The 19990-nt window shown below is 34.6% G+C and overlaps 1 protein-coding gene across 2 annotated transcripts; it reads right to left on the bottom strand.

Annotated features, from left to right (window-relative positions):
- Positions 1-2372: 2372 nt before the first annotated feature.
- LOC113039000 (programmed cell death 1 ligand 1-like) lies at positions 2373-18131 on the bottom strand. 2 transcript variants are annotated; one of them, XM_026196851.1, is made up of 9 exons: positions 18000-18131; positions 15897-15963; positions 14616-14969; positions 13441-13719; positions 12240-12347; positions 9592-9666; positions 8087-8140; positions 7642-7747; positions 2373-5782 (listed from the first exon to the last, which is right to left on the bottom strand). In XM_026196851.1, exons 2-9 carry the CDS (start codon positions 15955-15957, stop codon positions 5305-5307), a joined length of 1515 nt encoding a protein of 504 aa, XP_026052636.1. In that variant the 5' UTR covers positions 15958-15963; positions 18000-18131; the 3' UTR covers positions 2373-5304. The 2 variants fall into 2 exon arrangements, with proteins under 2 accessions (XP_026052636.1, XP_026052637.1); XM_026196852.1 differs by having other exon boundaries at positions 14616-14886; positions 18000-18127.
- Positions 18132-19990: the final 1859 nt, after the last annotated feature.

Raw genomic sequence — 19990 nt, 5'->3', positions numbered from 1 at the left:
AGCAAGATAGAAATTACTCGCTGCTCTTCGCTGATGTGAATAAAAAAAATATATATATATTTATAGTTGATGCATGTACAGTTAGCTTATTTGACTTTTTTTATTTTATTATTATTTGTGATTTTGCATGTGTGCTTTTTAAAGCAAGATTGTTATCAAAGCCTATTAAATGTTAAACAGTGTAGGACAAGATATAAATATAATTACCGTATTTTCCGGACTATAAGTCGCACTTTTTTTCATAGTTTGGATGGTCCTGCTACTTATAGTCAGGTGCTACTTATTTATCAAAATGAATTTGACATGAACCAAGAGAAATGAACCAAGTTAAAGCATTACCGTCTCCAGCCGCCAGAGGGCGCTGTAATACTGCTCAGTTCTCCTGTAGTCTACACTGAAGACATAGAGCGCCCTCTCGCGGCTGGAGACGGTAATGTTTTCTCTTGGTTCTTGGTTCTAAATAAATGCGACTTATAGTCCGGTGCGACTTATATGTTTTTTTCCTCATCTGACGTATTTTTGGACTGATGCGACTTATACTCAGGTGCAACTTATAGTCCGAAAAATACGGTAATTACTGTTTACTTATAACATCTTTCAAAAAAGCAATCACGTTAATGTTCTGAATACTTTATTTCAAAAGTAATTAGTTACATTACTTGCTACGTTACTTTTAATCTGACTACATCCATTAAATTTACATGAAATCCCAGCCTTAACGCTCCCGATATATATTTGTCATTAAAGCATGAACATTCACAAAACTCTAAATCAAAAATAATCCAGACTATGGTCTCATGTCGAAAAGAACTTTAAATCTGTATTCAAACTGGACAATGATGTGGTGTCCTCACCAATAAAGCGTTCTTCTAAAGTCTTTAACTCTTAGCATTAATCCAAACGTAAGCCACATATACATGTACCACGTCCTAAAAAACATCAGCAATGTACACTTTGCCATACACAACCCACTGGTTCAAAATTTCTAGCCATGCCAGAGTACAACCAATCCACGCAAGGAAGTTCTTTCTGCAAACAGCTGCAATTCCAGGTTTTTAAACACAGATGGCGACAAAGAGGCAAAGCTTACAGACCGCAGCTTTAAAGGGTTCATACGATGCGATTTAAATATTTATTTCTCTTTAGAGTCAAGTGTTACAAGCTCTTGGTGCATAAAGAAGATTGGTAAAGTTGCAAGGACTAAAGTCTCAAATCCAAAGAGATATTCTTTATAAATGTTCGGATTTAACCACGCCTAGCTAAAATGGCTCATTCTAAGGCACTGTTCACACTTCAAGTGACACGCAACAGCAAAGTGACACAATCATGTTCATTTCAATGGAGAGTTGGCGATTTCCGTCGACACGATAGACAGTGTCCGTTGACGACCGGATGGGGCGTGTCCAGAAACATGACAAAGGTCAGAATCTTTCAACTTCATGCAAATGAAGAGCAAACTTTGGGGGCGACCCTCAACAGGAAAGAAGACAGTAGAGCTCATGTGATCGTTCTCCTCTCAGCGTGGAAGATGTTAGTACGTTTTTATATTTAAAGAATTTGCCACTGATGATTCAAACACAAGTTTTGAGCAGTGTAGAGTAGCACATGTTGTTTATCGTTTCTCCGATCACAAATGCAGACATGGTTTTATGTTTACGCGGCGCGATACGCAACACAACATGTAAAAAGACTGTTATAATCAGTAATCATGTCCCCACTGGATGGAACAAATGCCTCATTTGTAATGGGTTTTATTGTTTTTGTCTTGTCGCACCGGTTTTGACAGCATCACAGTATGACAAGGGGCGTAACATTTCTGTTACACGCTTGAGGTATTCAGCCAATCACAACGCACCGGATAGCTGGCCAATCAGAGCACACCTCACTTTTCAGAACACTGAGCTTTGTAAAAATCGACATGTTTCAGAAAGGCGGGGCATAGAGGAGAAACAATAATGTACAGTATGTTGAAAATAATGTTTTTTTACACTTAAACTGCATAAACTCATTGCATTACACCAAATAATGTTATTTTTAGCAATGTCATATGACCCCTTTAAAATATACCATCTTTTTGTTGTTTCTACGTTAATTTGAAGATTCAGTGTGAAATTGCAAGCCCAAAAAGTGCTCTTATTTAAAAAATTTGCAATTATAAATATATGTTTATATTCCACCTGCTGAAAGTGCCTGCCTTTATCATGTCCACCAGAGGTTAAGAGAGGTCAGAAATGAATCAGGTGGAAAACACCGTTGAGTCCCATCTGACCGTAAACAGGCCCGAGGTCACATGTGTTGTCCACTTTTTACACACAAACCCGGAAGTTAGCCAACACAAACAGCTGGCTGAATCTGATGCATTATTTCAAATGGGGAATTCAATCTCATTTTATTTATGAACAACATTGAACTACAAAATGACTAATATTTTATATGTTGTGACTAAGACAAGCACTTAAAAGGAGGAACAAACTTCTAGATAAATCTGATTTTAGTAACACGCTGGTGGATGTGAAGCGATAAGAAGGAAATTCTGCAAAAAATAGCATCATTGCACATTCTTATCAGCAAATATATAAACAACAATGAATCATTTTACAAAGTAACATTGAATAGGAAAGCAAAAGTTTCAACCAAAAAAAGATTATTCACTGGAAAATAAAACTGGCTTAATATGTCCTCAACCTCAGGCTATCTAAGAAGTACATAAGTATATTTCTTCATAAGAGCAGATTTGGAACTTACTCATCAATGGATGCTCTGCAGTGAATGGGTGCCGTCAGAACGAGAGTCCAAACAGCTGATGAAAACATCACAATAATCCACACCAATCCAGTAAGTAACATCTCATAAGGCAAACAGCTGTGTTTGTAAGAAACAAATCCATCATCAAGACATTTTTAAATGCTTCTAGCCAAAATACAAGTTTTCTGTCCATAATATTGCTTTTAAGTCGTCTCATCTGAATCAGGAGAGAAATCTGCACTGATCAAGCACCGTTTACAAGCTTAAACAGTTCTAAATAAATAAAAGCTGCAAATACAAGGTAAACAAATGGCTGGGTTTTAATGGGAGAGACAATCGGAGGTGGACTTTTTCACTGGAGGAAGAATGATTGGATGGTTTAAAGATAAAATCATGGTAATGATGCATTTGTTTATAAATGTGCAGCTTTTGGTTTCACAAGATGTGAACTGATGGACTGGAGTGGTGTGGATTACTTGTGGATTATTGTGATGTTTTTATCGACTCTCATTCTGACGGCACCCATTCACTGCAGAGGATCTTTTGGTGACTGCTACATTTCTCCAAATTTGATGAAGAAACAAACTCGACTACATCTTGGGTGGGTGTGTCACCCTGTGGGTGATTTTTTATGCAATTGACAAATGTACTCCTGAAATTTTTATTCAGTTTACAAAATAATACCGGGAGTTTGAGGGGGTTTATCCCTCCCAAACTTTGCATACATGCGGTTTCGGTACCATAGTTTAAAACAGAAAGAACAACAAAAGCGCCATTGTTCCTTTTTTGGTTGCTTTGTTTTTTTAAGTCTTGTTGAATTAGGAATTAGGAAATATCAGTGGTTCGGAGACATGGGGAATCCCTCCGTGCCCACACACTTCTGTCCTGCTAAAACAAGTTTGGCTGTGTGTCGAGTAATCTGAAATGTCTTTCAAGAGTTGCATTAGAGACAAAATATTATTTTATTTGACTAAATAAATCTAATTACCTTGAGCGATCAGCTCATAATAAGGAAATTGACTTTGATCTGGATGGACAACACTACAGGAACACAACAATCATACGGAAATGTTAAATAATACATGTAAAAATGACGTTTATTGGTGTTGCATTGGGTTGGAAAACACACAAAAAAGTCATTTTTAAGAGTCAAATCAGGTAGAAATTACAATTTAACTCTGATGCAGGTGTCATCTATCTTTAAAAAATATTTGAATTATTTTGGATGTGATGTAACATCATGGGCAGTGACCTTTGACCCTTTATTATAATCAATTTAACAACATTTGTTTTGTTTTTTAATCTGCTATTTCAGTGCACAGAGATTAACTCATAATTTAGGAAGAAAACATAATATTCATGCAAAAAATGTAATTACTTTGTAATATAACATTACATGCACCAAAGGATTAAAATAATGCATGCACTGTATGTCAGTGACTTTCACTTTCAATATGTTTAATGTTTAATTTTTGTAATGTGTAATTTCCTCTCAAAGACAGTTATCTGTCAAAGCTTGAAATAATTTCATCCGTTTGAGCTCCAGAATTTGTTTCTTCTTTAATGCTTAAGTTAAAAAGGCATCCTGCGCAAGTGCAATAGCTGAAAAAGTTCATCCAAATAACACTCAGACATTTTATTTTGGCCTCCCTTTTCGGGAAACATGTACTTCCCTTTTTTTTTTTACTCACTGCCAGTTAAAGCAGAGTGTTTTCTCAGAAATGCGAGTTAATCCTGTTCAGACTCGAAGCAAAATAAAAGTGAAACAAAGAGCTCGCTCTCTTCATGAAAAGACTTGTGCAATGCTTGTGCATTCATCAAACATGTCAATCCGAGCTGCTTAAATGCAACAAAACAAAAAACCCAAACGATTCTAAAAGAGTCAATAATGACCACAACTAACATTTTCACTTTCAGTTTTTTGTTCTTCAAACAAAAGCATCACATTTTACATCGATAAACAAAATGAAAGTGTGTTGTTGTTACAGAAAGTTTGAAGTAAATCTAAACGAGAAGTTGCGTTTTGCACGATCAGAGTTAATGATCGGACAGAAGAAAGGGTAGTTATGGTTAGATTGTAACTATATTTCGCTGAAAGCATGCAAATCAGATCTGTGCTTATTCCTGTAACAGTTAAACCATATGCATTATTGACTGATAAGAAGTGCACAAGATTGTGTAAATAAAACATTTCACAAGAAAAAGCCATTTCAGATTTTCTACTCCAAGCTTTCACGTTTAAGACGATGTGTTGCTTGCAGTTTCTTCGTTATTATCATAAGTGCAAATAGTTTCTATATGATTTGTTTGTGTCTACAGTGATAAGGCTAAGTAACCGTGATCTCATTTCTCTTTTCCTGTACTTGGTCTTTGAAATATACAACTGAATTCAAGTATTGTGAAATGGTTTGATCTCCTGCCAGATGAGTCTGCTTTACCAATAGTCTGATTATAACAAATTCCCAAGAAACGAAAGGCAGCTCCATCATCCGGCTTTGTTCAATTTGCAACACAAAAGAGCAAAACCACAGTCTGTGCGAATATAAAATGTATAGGATTTCATGATCCCGAACTTTCCGGTTTCTGAACGAGCTGTAATACTGTCCTGACGTTTTTCTCCAGAGCTGGACATTTTCCAGGATGTGATGTGATTAACACCCGGCACGTCTGCCGCTCTGTTAGAAAGCATTCGAGTGTTTCATCCAGGTCCTTGTTTCCCTCTTCATATCCGTCCAGTATGAGCAAACAGTCTCTCGAGCCCAGAAGAGTCTCTCTGAGCTCTGACACGTCTAGTGGTTTTTCATAAGAAACGCTGGATTTTATCGCCTGGAAAAAGTCTCCTTTCGCTCGGCTACAGTCCACCTGGAAAACCAGCTGGAGCCGGCGGATGTTGAAGGGGTCGGTCGCGGTCCTCTCTGCCCAGCAGGACGACAGGATTTGGGCTACGCTGGTTTTCCCGCAGCCTGGTTCTCCAAGCAGAAGGATCATTTCTTTCTTATCGGGCAGGATTGAGCTGATGTTTAGAGATCGGCCTTCTCTGGAATCGAGAGGGAGAGATCATGTGGTTTAACAAGGAAATCAATGAGCAATGCGTGTTATTGTGGTCTGTTAATCAGCCAGAGCTGTGTTTTTTCAGCAGTTCACTGGAAACAGCTATTACTTAAACTCCTATGTATATATATTTCAAAATGGTGTGAAAAAGTGTCTTTTCATTTTTTTGCATGTTTGTCACACTTGAATGTTTCAGATCAAACAAATTTAAATATTAATAAAAGAGAACTCAAGATGCAGTTTTTAAATGAAGGTTTTTATTATTAAGGGAAAGTGTTTGCCCCATAAACCTAATAACTTGGACCACCCTTAGCAGCAACAACTGCAATCAAGCGATAACTTGCAATATAAAATAGATATTGCAATAGATAACTTGAGTCACATTGGAGGGTTTTCGAGCATGAACCGCCTTTGCTCAATAGGATTCAGCTCAGGTACAAGTGTTTTATTGTTTTATGGCAGCTGGCATCCAACGTTAAGGTGCATTACCGCTACCTACTATACTGGAGTGTGGACCAGAGTGACTAATATATATACTATATTAAAATAAAATAAAAAAGTCTACTTCACTTTGTCAGGCAAGTCCTATTTAAGAGATTTGTTGATTGGGAACATGTGTGGCAGTAATCAGGCCTGGTGGGGCTAGAGAAACTGAACTCAGGTGTGATAAACCACAGTTTTAACACTACTTCACAGAGGTCCTTGTAGTTTGGGATTTTGTTTTCCCTTAATAGTAAAAACCTTCATTTACAAACTGCATGTTGTGTTTACTTGTGTTATCTTTGACTAATATTTAAATTTGTTTGATGATCTGAAACATTAAAGTGTGACAAACATGCAAAAAAATAATAAATCAGGAAGGGGGCCAACACACACACACACACACACATAAAGGAAATATGCTCTCTCTCTCCCTCGCTTTATTGCACATATATTAAACCAATTAAAATAAATATATGTATAAATATATGCATTAAAAATAAAAATAAATAAATAAATAAATGTACACATTTAAATACTTTAAAATTTAAATATAAAAAAAAGTGTTAAATACTTAAAACAAATAAATAGAAATACTAACTGTTTTAAATATATAAAATAATATAAAAAAATTATAAATAAAAAGATTAAACAAACTAATAATTAATTACATAAAATTAAATAACACTACATTGTAAAATACTGATAAAATAATAAAATAAGTAAATGAATAAAGAAAAGAAAATACAGAATACACTGGTTTGGCATCCAAATAACAGTTCAGAATTATTTATTTTATTCTTATTTAGAAATTTCCTTTTTTTTTCTTAATGGACATCTCATGATACTAAAACTGATAGTTCACAATGCAAAAAAATAAAAATAATAATAATATTTCTTTTGTCTTTTTTTGTTATAATATTATAATTCCATTAAATGTCTATTAATTAAGAAAAAACATTAAATGAATATAAATTTACTTAAGAAAGAACGTGACTTAAGGGGTGAGAAAAATAATCTTGTTTTCTCCTTGAATTCATTCTTCTTTCCCAACCGAGAGATATTTTTCTTGTTTAATTCTGATCAGAAAGCAAGACTCAAGTCTCAAATCTTGATGTAGAAATGTTAAGATAATTGCACTGGAAAATGACAAAAATACTTATTCCTAAGGTTCATTTAAGGTTCACTGCAAGCTCATCAATCAGGGCGAGTGTGTGAACTTTGTTCTTACAGACAGTAAACAGTTTGTTTTTTATATTTTTAGGAGGTTTCCTGTCATGTGTTAGTGTGTGATTGAACACATGAGTGACTCTTCTCATTATTTGTGCCGAATTCATCATTCCCTCATATCAATCACTCACTTACTTGCTGAGGAGAGCATATGAAGCAAGTCTGCTGTTCATCTCAGCGCTTGTGTCCAGCTCTGAATACTGTTGAATAAGCGCGCTCCTCAAAGATTTTTCTGCTGTTTCTGCACAAATGAAAGACAATCAGAGTCACAAGAGCAGCAACATGCAGGACTTTTTCCATTTGACTAATGCTCACGTTAACACATTTATAACAGGCTTCAGTGATTCACAATCACATGAAACCTCCAGATGTGCTTCAGAATGTGCAGTAGACACTTTTATTATTTGCTGTTCAGGAAACGAGATAGATTACAGTACATTACAGTGTTGTTGCATTCTGGGATAAAGGCCTCAAGGGAAATGGTACAGTACTTACAGTTTCTACTGAACTCAACAGAAGTCATTTAATCATTAACTCTGCATTATTATTATTATTATTATTATTTCAGGAAATGCTTTACCTTCTGAGTTTATGTCACATGCTTGCGACCTGTTCTCGTTCACGGTCAGTAAAGCTGAATGAAAAAGAAAAATTATCAATAAATGGATAATAATGGATATAAGTTTATTATGTTAAGGGCAGGGTTATCGTTAAATAAAACTAAAGCATAACCATAAAAACAAATGTTTTAATTACTTGGATTAGAATAAACCTTAACAACAACATATATAAAAACATAAACTTTTTATTTAGTATAACTTGCTGTGCAGAACTATCTAAAACTGAAATAAAATGAATAAAAACTAAGACCAAATAAATAAATAATAATAACTCATAAACTCATAAATAATAACTCATAAAAGTGACAAAAAAGCAAAAAAAAAAATTACTTAAGCTTTCAGATTGAAATGAAAACAGAAAACATAAAATAAAAATATATTCAAAAAATGTATGTAGCTGTAATAGTAAAATAACACTTGTTGAAGTAAAAAAAATAAAATAAATGTGTATATCATGCTAAATATATGTTGTTAACTGTTTGAACCAATTAATAAATACATATAAATAAAACATATATAAAGTATATATCAAAATAAGTCTCTAAACCCTATCATTGATATATTTATGCGAAAATATTTAAGTCAATGTCATATTCTTGGTGCATGCTTTCAACACACACACACACACACACACACACACACACTAACACACACACACACACGTATATATATACAGTGTTGGGGAAAGTTACTTTTACAAGTGATGCATTACAATATTGTGTTACTTCCTAAAAAATAACTAATTACATACTTAGTTACTTTTTATGGAAAGTAATGTGTTACATTACTTTTGCGTTACTTTCGCGTAACTTTTTAAATATGAGCAGGGCTTGATTTTTTTAAATATAAGAACAAGAAGTTCTATTTATAGCAAATATAAAAGCCCTTCGACACCAAAAGTGTAATGAATAAACCTCAGTCTGAAGGAAAAGTAAATTCACGTCTGTACAGTAGAACACAAGAGAAGAAGATACAACACTCTTTAGCAATAAAACAACAATAAAACACGATTATTAGTTTATCTAAAGCCATTTTAGATTCTTAGTACAGTTGAACTACAGCAGCAAAGACATTAGTTAATAAAATGGGATTAGATAGATTTGCGTTATTCAACATGTTTAATTATTGCAGGTTGGCGTCTTATTCGGAGTTTGCATTTCATTGTTTTAATTCATTTTGATGTTTTTGTGATTAGGATGAATTAATGCATATGCAAATCTAGTCTGGTGTCACTGTTTTGAAAAAGTAACTCAGACTTTTTCTTGTAAATTACAAAGTAATGTGTTAACTTATAGTTACTTGAAAAAAGTAATCTGATTATAACACTACATATATATATATATATATATATATATACACAGTCTATATTTACAGTGCCTTTACAGTAACGTTTTGTTGTCATATCGTATAAAAAGCATAAACAGTTCCCGTTCTGGAAATGATGTCAGTTTGTAAAGAAACTCACAGTCAGTGGTGGCAGAGGATGAGTGTGGAAACAGGAAAGCACATTGAGATGATTCATTACGTCTGTTTTTCTGACCTGGGAATAGATCAAGATAGAGGTCACGTACACATTTGTTATCATAATTTATTAGAATTCACCCATGGTTGCACATAAAAAGAGGACATGAAACAGCGTTTTTGCATAGTAATGGTTTTATGATCGTATCATCAGCTGTTGACAGACACTAAAAAGCTTCTTCTAAGCATTCAGCGCAAGGATTCGTGTAATTGACAAATGATTTTTCCATTGCCAGGAGTATTTCAGTAAAATGTTTAGTCAGGAAACCTAAAAAAGTGCTTCATCTTGAAGGTCAGATAACGCATAAATCGTATTATTAAACCAGCACGTTTCCCTTCACATGATGCCAGTGTCTGAGCAGATTTTAAAACCTAAAGCCTTTTCAATGAATGTCTGCAGTATTTACCCGTGACAAAACCTGGTGCTTTTTTTTTTTTTTTTTTTTTGCAGATACTGAAGATTAACAAACGGGAATCTGTGTTTGCATGCGCTTTGTATCGTCACGTGCCGCTGCTCAACACTAAACCACTGTCTAATCAATCATGGCCTGATCTGGAAGCTTATTTATCAGAATTAGGAGTTTCGCAATTCATACTTTTTCCTGACAATTGTGAGTTGAAGTCTCACAGTTTGGATTTTCCTCACCATTTGGAATTTATTTCACATAATTCATACATTTTTGTCATAAGTACAAGTTTAAATCTTAATTCAGACATTTCCTCCTCACTATTGTGAGTTTGAATCTCACAATTCAGACTTTATTCTCACATTCGTAAGGCCGTTCTCCTCACTATTGCGAGGTTATGTCTCACATTGGCAAATTATAAACTCAGAAACTCAGCACTTTTTCTCACTTTTGCGAGTTTATATAATCACAATTCTGACTTTACTCTAACTATTGCTAATTTATATTTGCAATTCTGACTTTTTCTCTCAGGATTATGAGTTTATGTCTTTACATTTGCAATTCTTACTTTTCCTGTACAATTGCGAGATTACTTCTCACAATTTGGATTTTTTTTCCTCACCATTGCGAGTTTATTTCGCGTGACTCATACATTTGTCTAAGTTTAAATCTTAATTCAAACATTTTTTCCTCACTATTGAAAGTTTATGTCTCACAACTGCAAATTATAAACTCACAATTTGGATTTATTTCTGAAAATTGCAACGTTACATCTCACAAATCATTTTTTTTAGATTTTTCCGATGTGGATTTTTTACTCACAATTATAATTTTACACCTTGCAATTCTTGCACCTTTTTCTCACTTTTGCGATTTTATATTTCACAACTCAATTTGACTTTACTCTTACTATAGCCAATTTATATCTTGCCATTCAGACTTTTTCCTGACAATCTTTCTGATAGTTCTCACTGTTTATATGTTTTGCAGTTCTCTCTACTTTTCTCACAATTGTGATTTCATATCTCACAATTCAGATTTCTCACTATTAAACTTCTGAAACGAGTAAAAAATCATGTTATACGTGAAAGAGTAGGCATTATATATTTGATGAAAGGTTTTAAAATAGTGCTATGCTACACTGTTGTCACATGACCACATATAGAAATAGCTAGAGTAGCGTGTTAGTGTGTTATATGAACATAGCCCGAAATCCTGTCTGTTAGTATGGCATACAGCGACAGTCACTATATTCGGGTAGGTCAGTGTCAGGGTAATAAGGGTATTTCTCTGGGTCATTCCTGTTTCTGCACGTTCTAGTTTCATAATGCCACAGAGACAGAAGTTCAGATCTGTGCTCTTGCAGATGCTGAATAAACTGGGGATTCCTTCTTTACACGCTGTTCGATATCATACGGTGCTGACTCACATGACTACTCTCGAAAATAAACAACAGATCAATCAAGCACATCTACACTGGGTACTCCTCAAATCAGCTGACCATATCTGATTGAGACGCGGTACGAATCGACATGAAAACAGTAAACAAGTCACAGAATCATCTGGAATATTACAGATGTGATGTCATGCTAATGTGTTAAAAACCAGGGGATTGACACATGTGCAGGGTACTCCAAGGTACTTCAAATAATACAATGCTTGAAAAAAATGGTATTACCATAGTATATATATATATATAAAAAAACAAACTAAATGTATAATGGTACATTGAACAAAGGGAAATATTTGTGACCCTGGACCACAAAACCAGTCATAAGGGTCAATTTTTTATAATTGAGATTTCTACATAATTTGAAAGTTAAATAAATAATATTAGTTTTGTAAGGATCAGACATTTTTTTGGATGAGATGCAATTATTTGAAAGTCTGGAATCTGAGGGTGCAAAAAAATTAAAACACTGAGAAAATCACCTTTAAAGTTGTACAAATGACGTTCTTAGCAATGCATATTACTAATCAAAAATTAAGCTTTTAAATATTTATGCTAGGAAATTTACAAAATATTTTAATTGAACATGATCTCTAATCAATATCTTAATGATTTTTGGCATAAAAGCAAAATCTATCATTTTGACCCATACAATGTTTTTTTGGCTATTGCTACAAATATACCCCAGAGACTTCAGACCGTGCTCCAGAGTCACAAATGTGCAATGTAAATTACCATTTTTTCTCCAATGCAGAATTACACAGATGAAGACAATGGCTAACAGCACAAGGACCACGGCGACAATCCACACGTGCTGAGCAGAAGAGTGAGGAAGGAGGTCGTCTGTGAAGAGAGAAAAATGCTGCCGTTAAATATAAAGCTTAACAATATGCACATAATGTCTTTTCAGAAGTTGTCAAAAGAAAGTTGTTATAATATATATCTATTGTGCAACATATTGTGCAAACATTTCCTTAAACATTGAAAGATGCTTACTTGATTTAGGGTTTAAACATATGAATAAAATCTGCATCATTATGAGACTAATGGCTGCTGGAAAAACTGCAACAAAAGCACTCCTCCGCATTTATTTGAAACTGATGTTTTCCTTCTGTGCACGTCTTTGCCAACGCATTTCATATCACATACTCCCACATCAAGAAAAATCTATCTCACAGAAACTATAAGCAATGGAAACAAGGGCAACTTTCAAATCTGTAGGCTGATACTCGCTCCTACAGAGATGAACTGACAGACTTTAGTAGTGCTACATACATTCAGAAACAAACACACATTTAGGCCTAGGTTTGAGACTACAATCCTCTGCAGTGAATGGGTGCCGTCAGAAAGAGAGTCCAAACAGCTGATAAAAACATCACAATAAATCCACATCAAGCCAATTCATCAGTTAACATCCGGAGAACAGAAAAGCTGTGCGTTTGTAAATTCTTTAAGATGTTTTAATTCCAAACAGTTGCATCTTAACATACGAGTCTATAATACATAATAAAACTTCCTCTAGTGATCTTCTGTTGTCTCTTACATAAAAATCTACACACATATTTGTTTAGAGCTGTTTTGGCTTATAAACGGTGCTTGATCTATGCAGTTTTCACTACTGATTCAGATGAGACACTGGAAAAAAAATCACTGGAAAATCAATTTTATGGATAGAGAACTTGCATTTTACCCAGAAGGAATGGTTTGAAGATAAAAACATTTTCATGATGGATTTGTTTCTCACAAACACAAAGCTTTTGTCTTTTCAAGATGTTAAGTGACGAACTGGAGTGCTGTGGATTATTGTGATGTTTTTATCAGCTGTTTGGACTCTCATTCTGACGGCACCCATTCACTGGAAAGCATCCTTTGGTTTGCAAATGATGGAAAGCTATATTTCTCCAAGTCTGTTCGGATGCTAGTCAACAAATCTCACCTGGAATGCTGAAGGTGACCGTCTCCCGGATCTCGCCCTTCACGAGGAAAGAGCAGGTGTAGTTATTGACGAGGTCTCGTTTCACCGTCAGCTTGCTGATGATGTGGAAGAGATCTTCATCTGTTGAGCGTGTGGTGCTGATGGACCTCTCTGTGAGGTTTGTGTTCTGGCCATCGCTCCAGATAACCTGAGCGGACGGGAACCCCTGAGACTCACAGGAGAGCTCGACCTCATCCTGACCCGTCTTCATGGTGCTTTTCTTCACGGGAGTATAAGGAGCTGGAGACCATAAACAAGATATATAGATGAACTCACACCCAAAACAATCTGGTTAAAGTTTCAGAAAAAGTAGATATATTTGGAATTGCATTTTCAGTATTATTTTTGTAGTATACAATATGCAAATTTCCTGTATGCATTGAACTCAAACCCAACCTGGATGACCTACAATGAACTACCACTGTATCCATGATTTTTTATCTTTTGCTTCTTGGCAAATTATTTGATTAATAATAGTTTAGACATTTCTACACAAAATGTGATTAAAATGCACAATGGTGTTTATATTTGTAAGTTGCAACTCAATGCATTACACTGTATTGTGTACTATTGTGCATATTACTATATTATATTATACTAGTGTATAATTAGTGCTAACAAACGATTAATCGCGATTAATCGCAACCAAAATAAGTCTTTGTTTACATAATATATGTGCGTATGCTGATTATTTATAATGTACATATGAATACACATAAAAACAGTATATAGTTTGAAAAATGTGCATGTATATATTCATATTCATATAGTTTTTATTATACATAAATATATTTAAATACATAAATATTAAATACAAACTAAATATTTTTCTGAAATATATACACGTGCATGAATGTGTGTGTGTTTATATATAAATAATAAATATACACAGTACACACACACATATTATGTAAACAAAAAAATGTATTTGCGATGCGATTAATTGCGATTAATCGTTTGACAGCACTATTTATAATACATAATATTTATTTATACATACTGCATAAAGACTCTCATTAAGGCCCCTAAAATAAACTATGCAAACCAACCAAATGACATGTTAAAAAATTTTCCAGCGACCCTGTTCCCTTTATGAGTTTGTTTGTGACGCTGAGTGTTTTGTAAGGCAAACGCACCTGTAACTTTGAGCGTGACTTGCTTGTAGTCTCCATCATCTCCCTCTTTCACGATGCACCGGTACATGCCTGAATCTTTTATCTGGAGCTTCTTCAAGTGCAGCACCGCTCTGTTTAGATCCAGCTGCTCGTGGATGAGCTGTGCACGCTTTATGAACGCAGCACTGGTGTAATTGTGGTTTTCTGTGCCTCTCTCCAGCCGATACACATCCACGGCCGGCTTCGGCTCGACTCGGCTCCATATGACAGTGAGGTCAGACAAACGTTTAACCTTGGAGAACAAGCACACTAGTTTGACATCTCCATGTAGCTCTGCCTCGTAATCGCTCTTCTCTAAACTGACTGTAAACAGGGCTGGAGGAAGACAGATGACAATCATCATCATCATCATTTTAGAGACATACACTTTATTTTCATTAAACTTTGGTGTTATCATTCAAAAACTACAATGATCACTTTGAAAATAGCTGGACTTAAAGTTTACCATTTACTATAACCTTCAAGTTAGGTACATTTACTACAGTAGATCTATTAACTTTAAAAAAATGGCTTCTAACAAAACTTCATATTTAATAATTGAATAATAATTTAGTCTGGGTTTTACACTGAAAAAAAAAAGTCTGGTCTAGGATTTTCTTTGAAACATGGATTTTTTTTTTTTTTTTTTTTTTTACAGAGAATTAAATAATTAATTAAAGGTGAAAATGGCAGTAGAAAGACTAAAATAGCATTTTATTGTAAAACCTAACAAATAATTGTACTAAAAAAGTATTGGAAATTCATTATTTAATATTATTATACTTAAAAGTGTACTACATTTTGGCTGAAACCATGATAGCCATGGTACACTTTCTAAAGGTCACTGTTTGAATTATTTATTCAAAACTGGAAGTGAAATGATCAAAGGAATTTTTTTATTGCTCAAATGTTGCTTTTTCATTTGAGGACGAGACTTGAGAGGAATTCTCAGTTATGATTTATGTATCAAAATCTGTCTCAAATGAGTCACTAGTCATTAATTAGTAATAATCTAAAGTTATAAAATTATTTTAGAGAGCAGGTCAGAGCATTTGATGGGAAATGTTCAAGCTCATTCTGAGATCTCTTCAAATATGAGCAAAGTCTGAGACAACACTATGAAATTATGAAGCAGTTGAAAGATCATTTGTTTTGTTTAATCTAATTCATATCTAGGATAAACCATTGTTTGGCTGTTTCCAGATCGATCGTCCATCATCTAAAACAGAACACAGATAAGTGTGATGTATATATAAGTCGCACCTGATGCTGAGACGACAGGCCACAGCAGAGCCTGAAATACGACGACCAGCGTCCCCCTCATTGACCCCTGCAGGTAAACACAACACATCAACCTGATATCACAGAAAAACTGCTGAACTCAAGCCCAAACTGAGCCGGTTATGAAGTGTTTGCATGTGTGTCTGGTCACTCATGACCACAATGATTCAGCAGTGAAGAACTTCTTGATTAACGAATGCCGCTAGACCAGAAATAACAACAATAAGTCACGAATGCTGCTTTTAATAACTGTACGAGTCAGATCTGAGGCATTGTTGTAGATGATTCATGAACTGATTCACACGTGGGAGAAAACCTAAAGAGCCCCAGGTAAAAAAAAATCTCACACAGGCAGAGAAATAAAGCAACGGTTCTTCCTCAGGAAGGTCCATCTCTTTCAGAGATTTACATATTACGACATTAAAGCTCTGACGTATATGTTCAGTACAGGAAATGTTCATAATGTAATGTGTATCATAATGAGTGATAACTCACACACAATTCATAAATGTTGTCCAATAGTTACTGTCAGTCAGAAGTTTCCATCTTTAACTTGATTCATTTAAATGCTTCTGTATGAAATGCATGATTTTAGTAGAGAAACATAAATTGACTAATTAGATAGATCATTTATTTAGTCTTCAGAGAGGAAATTAATTGTGTGTATACAACACATGTATAAGTGCCTTACAAGTACATACAAACTTGTCACAATACATTCACACACACACACACAATAATGTAATGACTTTTCCTCTTATTACTTGACCAGTGACTGAGTGAACACTTTGAGACTGGGAGGGATGATATAATCAGAAACGCTTCACTTGAATTTCAACACAAAGAAGCAGAAAACTAGGGACTCTGAAGCTGATTTCCCCAGGTTACTATGGTTCAAATGACAGGAAAAATATCGAGGGAGTTATTGGTGTGATAAAAAAAACCCATCACATTCTCACCTTAACCCACTTACAGAAAATGGCACAGCTTTGGGCAACCCGGGGTTAAGTGGCTGGAAAGCAAACCTCACTCACTGCCCTTTCATTTTTTTTCTTTTTTTGGTTTCAGTCAACAACCTCCTCAATATCAGCCCTAATCTACCACAAATATGTAATCTCCAGTTAAGAACACTACAGTTACACAGATGGGTTTTCTAAAGATGATCAACTTTAGCCTAAATGAAGAAATTCATACTCATACACTTACAAAGCTGTCACTGAGGCATTACCCTTAAGGTGCATTATTAACCCTTAATAATGTTTCCTTAAAGGTACATACTTTAAAAGTACACAATATTACCTTTTGAAAAGGTATTGCCCCAGTAACAGTTTTGTAACTTTTTTTCTGAGAGTGTAGATCTGAACTAGAAGTATAAACCACCCAACTAATACTCTGTAGATTACTGTACAGTATGTCTGTATAGCTGAACAGCATTATTAAGGGTCTACATAGTGAAATATGAATAGAATATGGCACTGTCCATTACAAAATATTTTTGGTACTCCAAGGCAAAGACATGGTTTTACCATGGTCCATTGAAATTTTAAAATAATATTGAAATAACGAATGAATTAATTGATTAAATCTGAAATATTATCTCACTAGCTAAATAAATTGTAATTGTGGTACAACATCTAATGCCATGACACATCTAACATCTAATGTAAGTGGCATCTCGCTATCTGACAACAAAGAAATCAGCACATATGTATAAAAGGACAGAAAATATGACTGAACCTGCAGATACAGCATAACTCAATAAAATAAATTCTTCACTAGAATGTTTCTATTGCTGTTGACATCTATGACATTTCACACTTAACGTTCACACTTTCACACATCAGAGACCAACATACAGTATCTATGCACAAACACTACATTTTTTTTTAAGTGCACCATATTGCAAAAATACATCAAAGTGCAGGAAACACAGGATGTTAAACCTGGGTGTTATCACACATAGTCAACAGCAGCAAGGCTGAAAATATAGCTACAACTTTAAAATAACAAAAACAAATAGTGAAACTCTATTTCCCAAATCATGACTGATTAATTAGCTCTATATCAATAGTAATATGAACTTACTTAACGCTGAGAGTCGCACATGAGCAGGCGTCTGTGAGCGGTGGAGGTTTGTTTTGATTCTGCGGGAGTGGATCAGCTGTAAACGCTTTTCAAGAGCGTGCGTGCGCTTCAAAGCTCGCTGCTGATTGGCTGCCTCCTAAAGACGAATCCGAGAAGCGCTCGAGAAAAGTCTCACGCGAGAAAAAGCTTCTAGTTCAGCTTCCCTTCGCAGCCACGAATACCGAGAATTGAATGACAGCACCGTTAAATCATCACTCCGTCCGGTAAACCACCACTGGAATCGACAATCAGATGACACCCGAAAGTCTAATGAACGGAATTTAAGGATAAACCGGCGAATTTATCTATAAACTGAACCGAGGTGAGAAAGAAGCGCTTTTTAGCGACGCGACAGCGTAGGAGATGATATAAAAGTTAAATGATAGATAGATAGATAGATAGATAGATAGATAGATAGATAGATAGATAGATAGATAGATAGATAGATAGATAGATAGATAGACAGATATATATACAGACAGACAGACAGATAGATAGATAGATAGATAGATAGATAGATAGATAGATAGATAGATAGATAGATAGATAGATAGATAGATAGATAGATAGATATACAGACAGATAGATATATATACAGACAGGCAGACAGACAGATAGATAGATAGATAGATAGATAGATAGATAGATAGATAGATAGATAGATAGATAGATAGATAGATAGATAGATAGATAGATAGATACACAGACAGATAGATATATATACAGACAGACAGACAGATAGATAGATAGATAGATAGATAGATAGATAGATAGATAGATAGATATACAGACAGATAGACAGATATATATACAGACAGACAGACAGACAGACAGATAGATAGATAGATAGATATATATACAGACAGACAGATAGATAGATAGATAGATAGATAGATAGATAGATAGATAGATAGATATACAGACAGATAGACAGATATATATACAGACAGACAGACAGACAGACAGACAGATAGATAGATAGATAGATATATAGATAGATAGATAGATAGATAGATAGATAGATAGATAGATAGATAGATAGATAGATAGATAGATAGATATACAGACAGACAGATATATATACAGACAGACAGACAGACAGACAGACAGATAGATAGATAGATAGATAGATAGATAGATAGATAGATAGATAGATAGATAGATAGATAGATATACAGATAGATAGATATATATACAGACAGACAGACAGACAGACAGACAGGCAGACAGACAGACAGACAGACAGACAGACAGACAGACAGACAGATAGACAGATAGATAGATAGATAGATAGATAGACAGACAGACAGACAGACAGACAGACAGACAGACAGATAGATAGATAGATAGATAGATAGATAGATAGATAGATAGATATACAGACAGGTAGATATATATACAGACAGACAGACAGACAGACAGACAGATAGATAGATAGATAGATAGATAGATAGATAGATAGATAGATAGATAGATAGATAGATAGATAGATAGATAGATAGATAGATAGATATACAGACAGGTAGATATATATACAGACAGACAGACAGACAGACAGACAGATAGATAGATAGACAGATAGATAGATAGATAGATAGATAGATAGATAGATAGATAGATAGATAGATAGATAGATAGATAGATAGATAGATAGATAGCAATATTCTTACTTTGTCCAGAGTTCTCAGTCTGGTCTGCTTCTCCTGAACACTATACGAGTCTTCCGCCCAATTTGACTTCTTTTGGGTGTTTCAGAAGACGTTTAACAGTTTCATTTTGAGAAGAGAAGATCCGAGAGGGAGTTAGAGGAATTTAGTATCAGTTTCCAACAGTTCTCTCCAGATAAAACATCTGAAAACACTTCATGCTCTTGGATTGCAATGAAAACGTGTCATCGTTTACTCACATCTTTTCCTTCCTTTCTTTGCATGTAATGAAAGCGAACTTAATTA

This window comes from Carassius auratus, chromosome 21, assembly GCF_003368295.1.
Source record: "Carassius auratus strain Wakin chromosome 21, ASM336829v1, whole genome shotgun sequence".
NCBI lineage: Eukaryota > Metazoa > Chordata > Actinopteri > Cypriniformes > Cyprinidae > Carassius > Carassius auratus.
The sequence above is the reverse complement of the archived record's forward strand: the minus strand, read 5'-3'. Positions and strand labels throughout refer to the sequence as shown.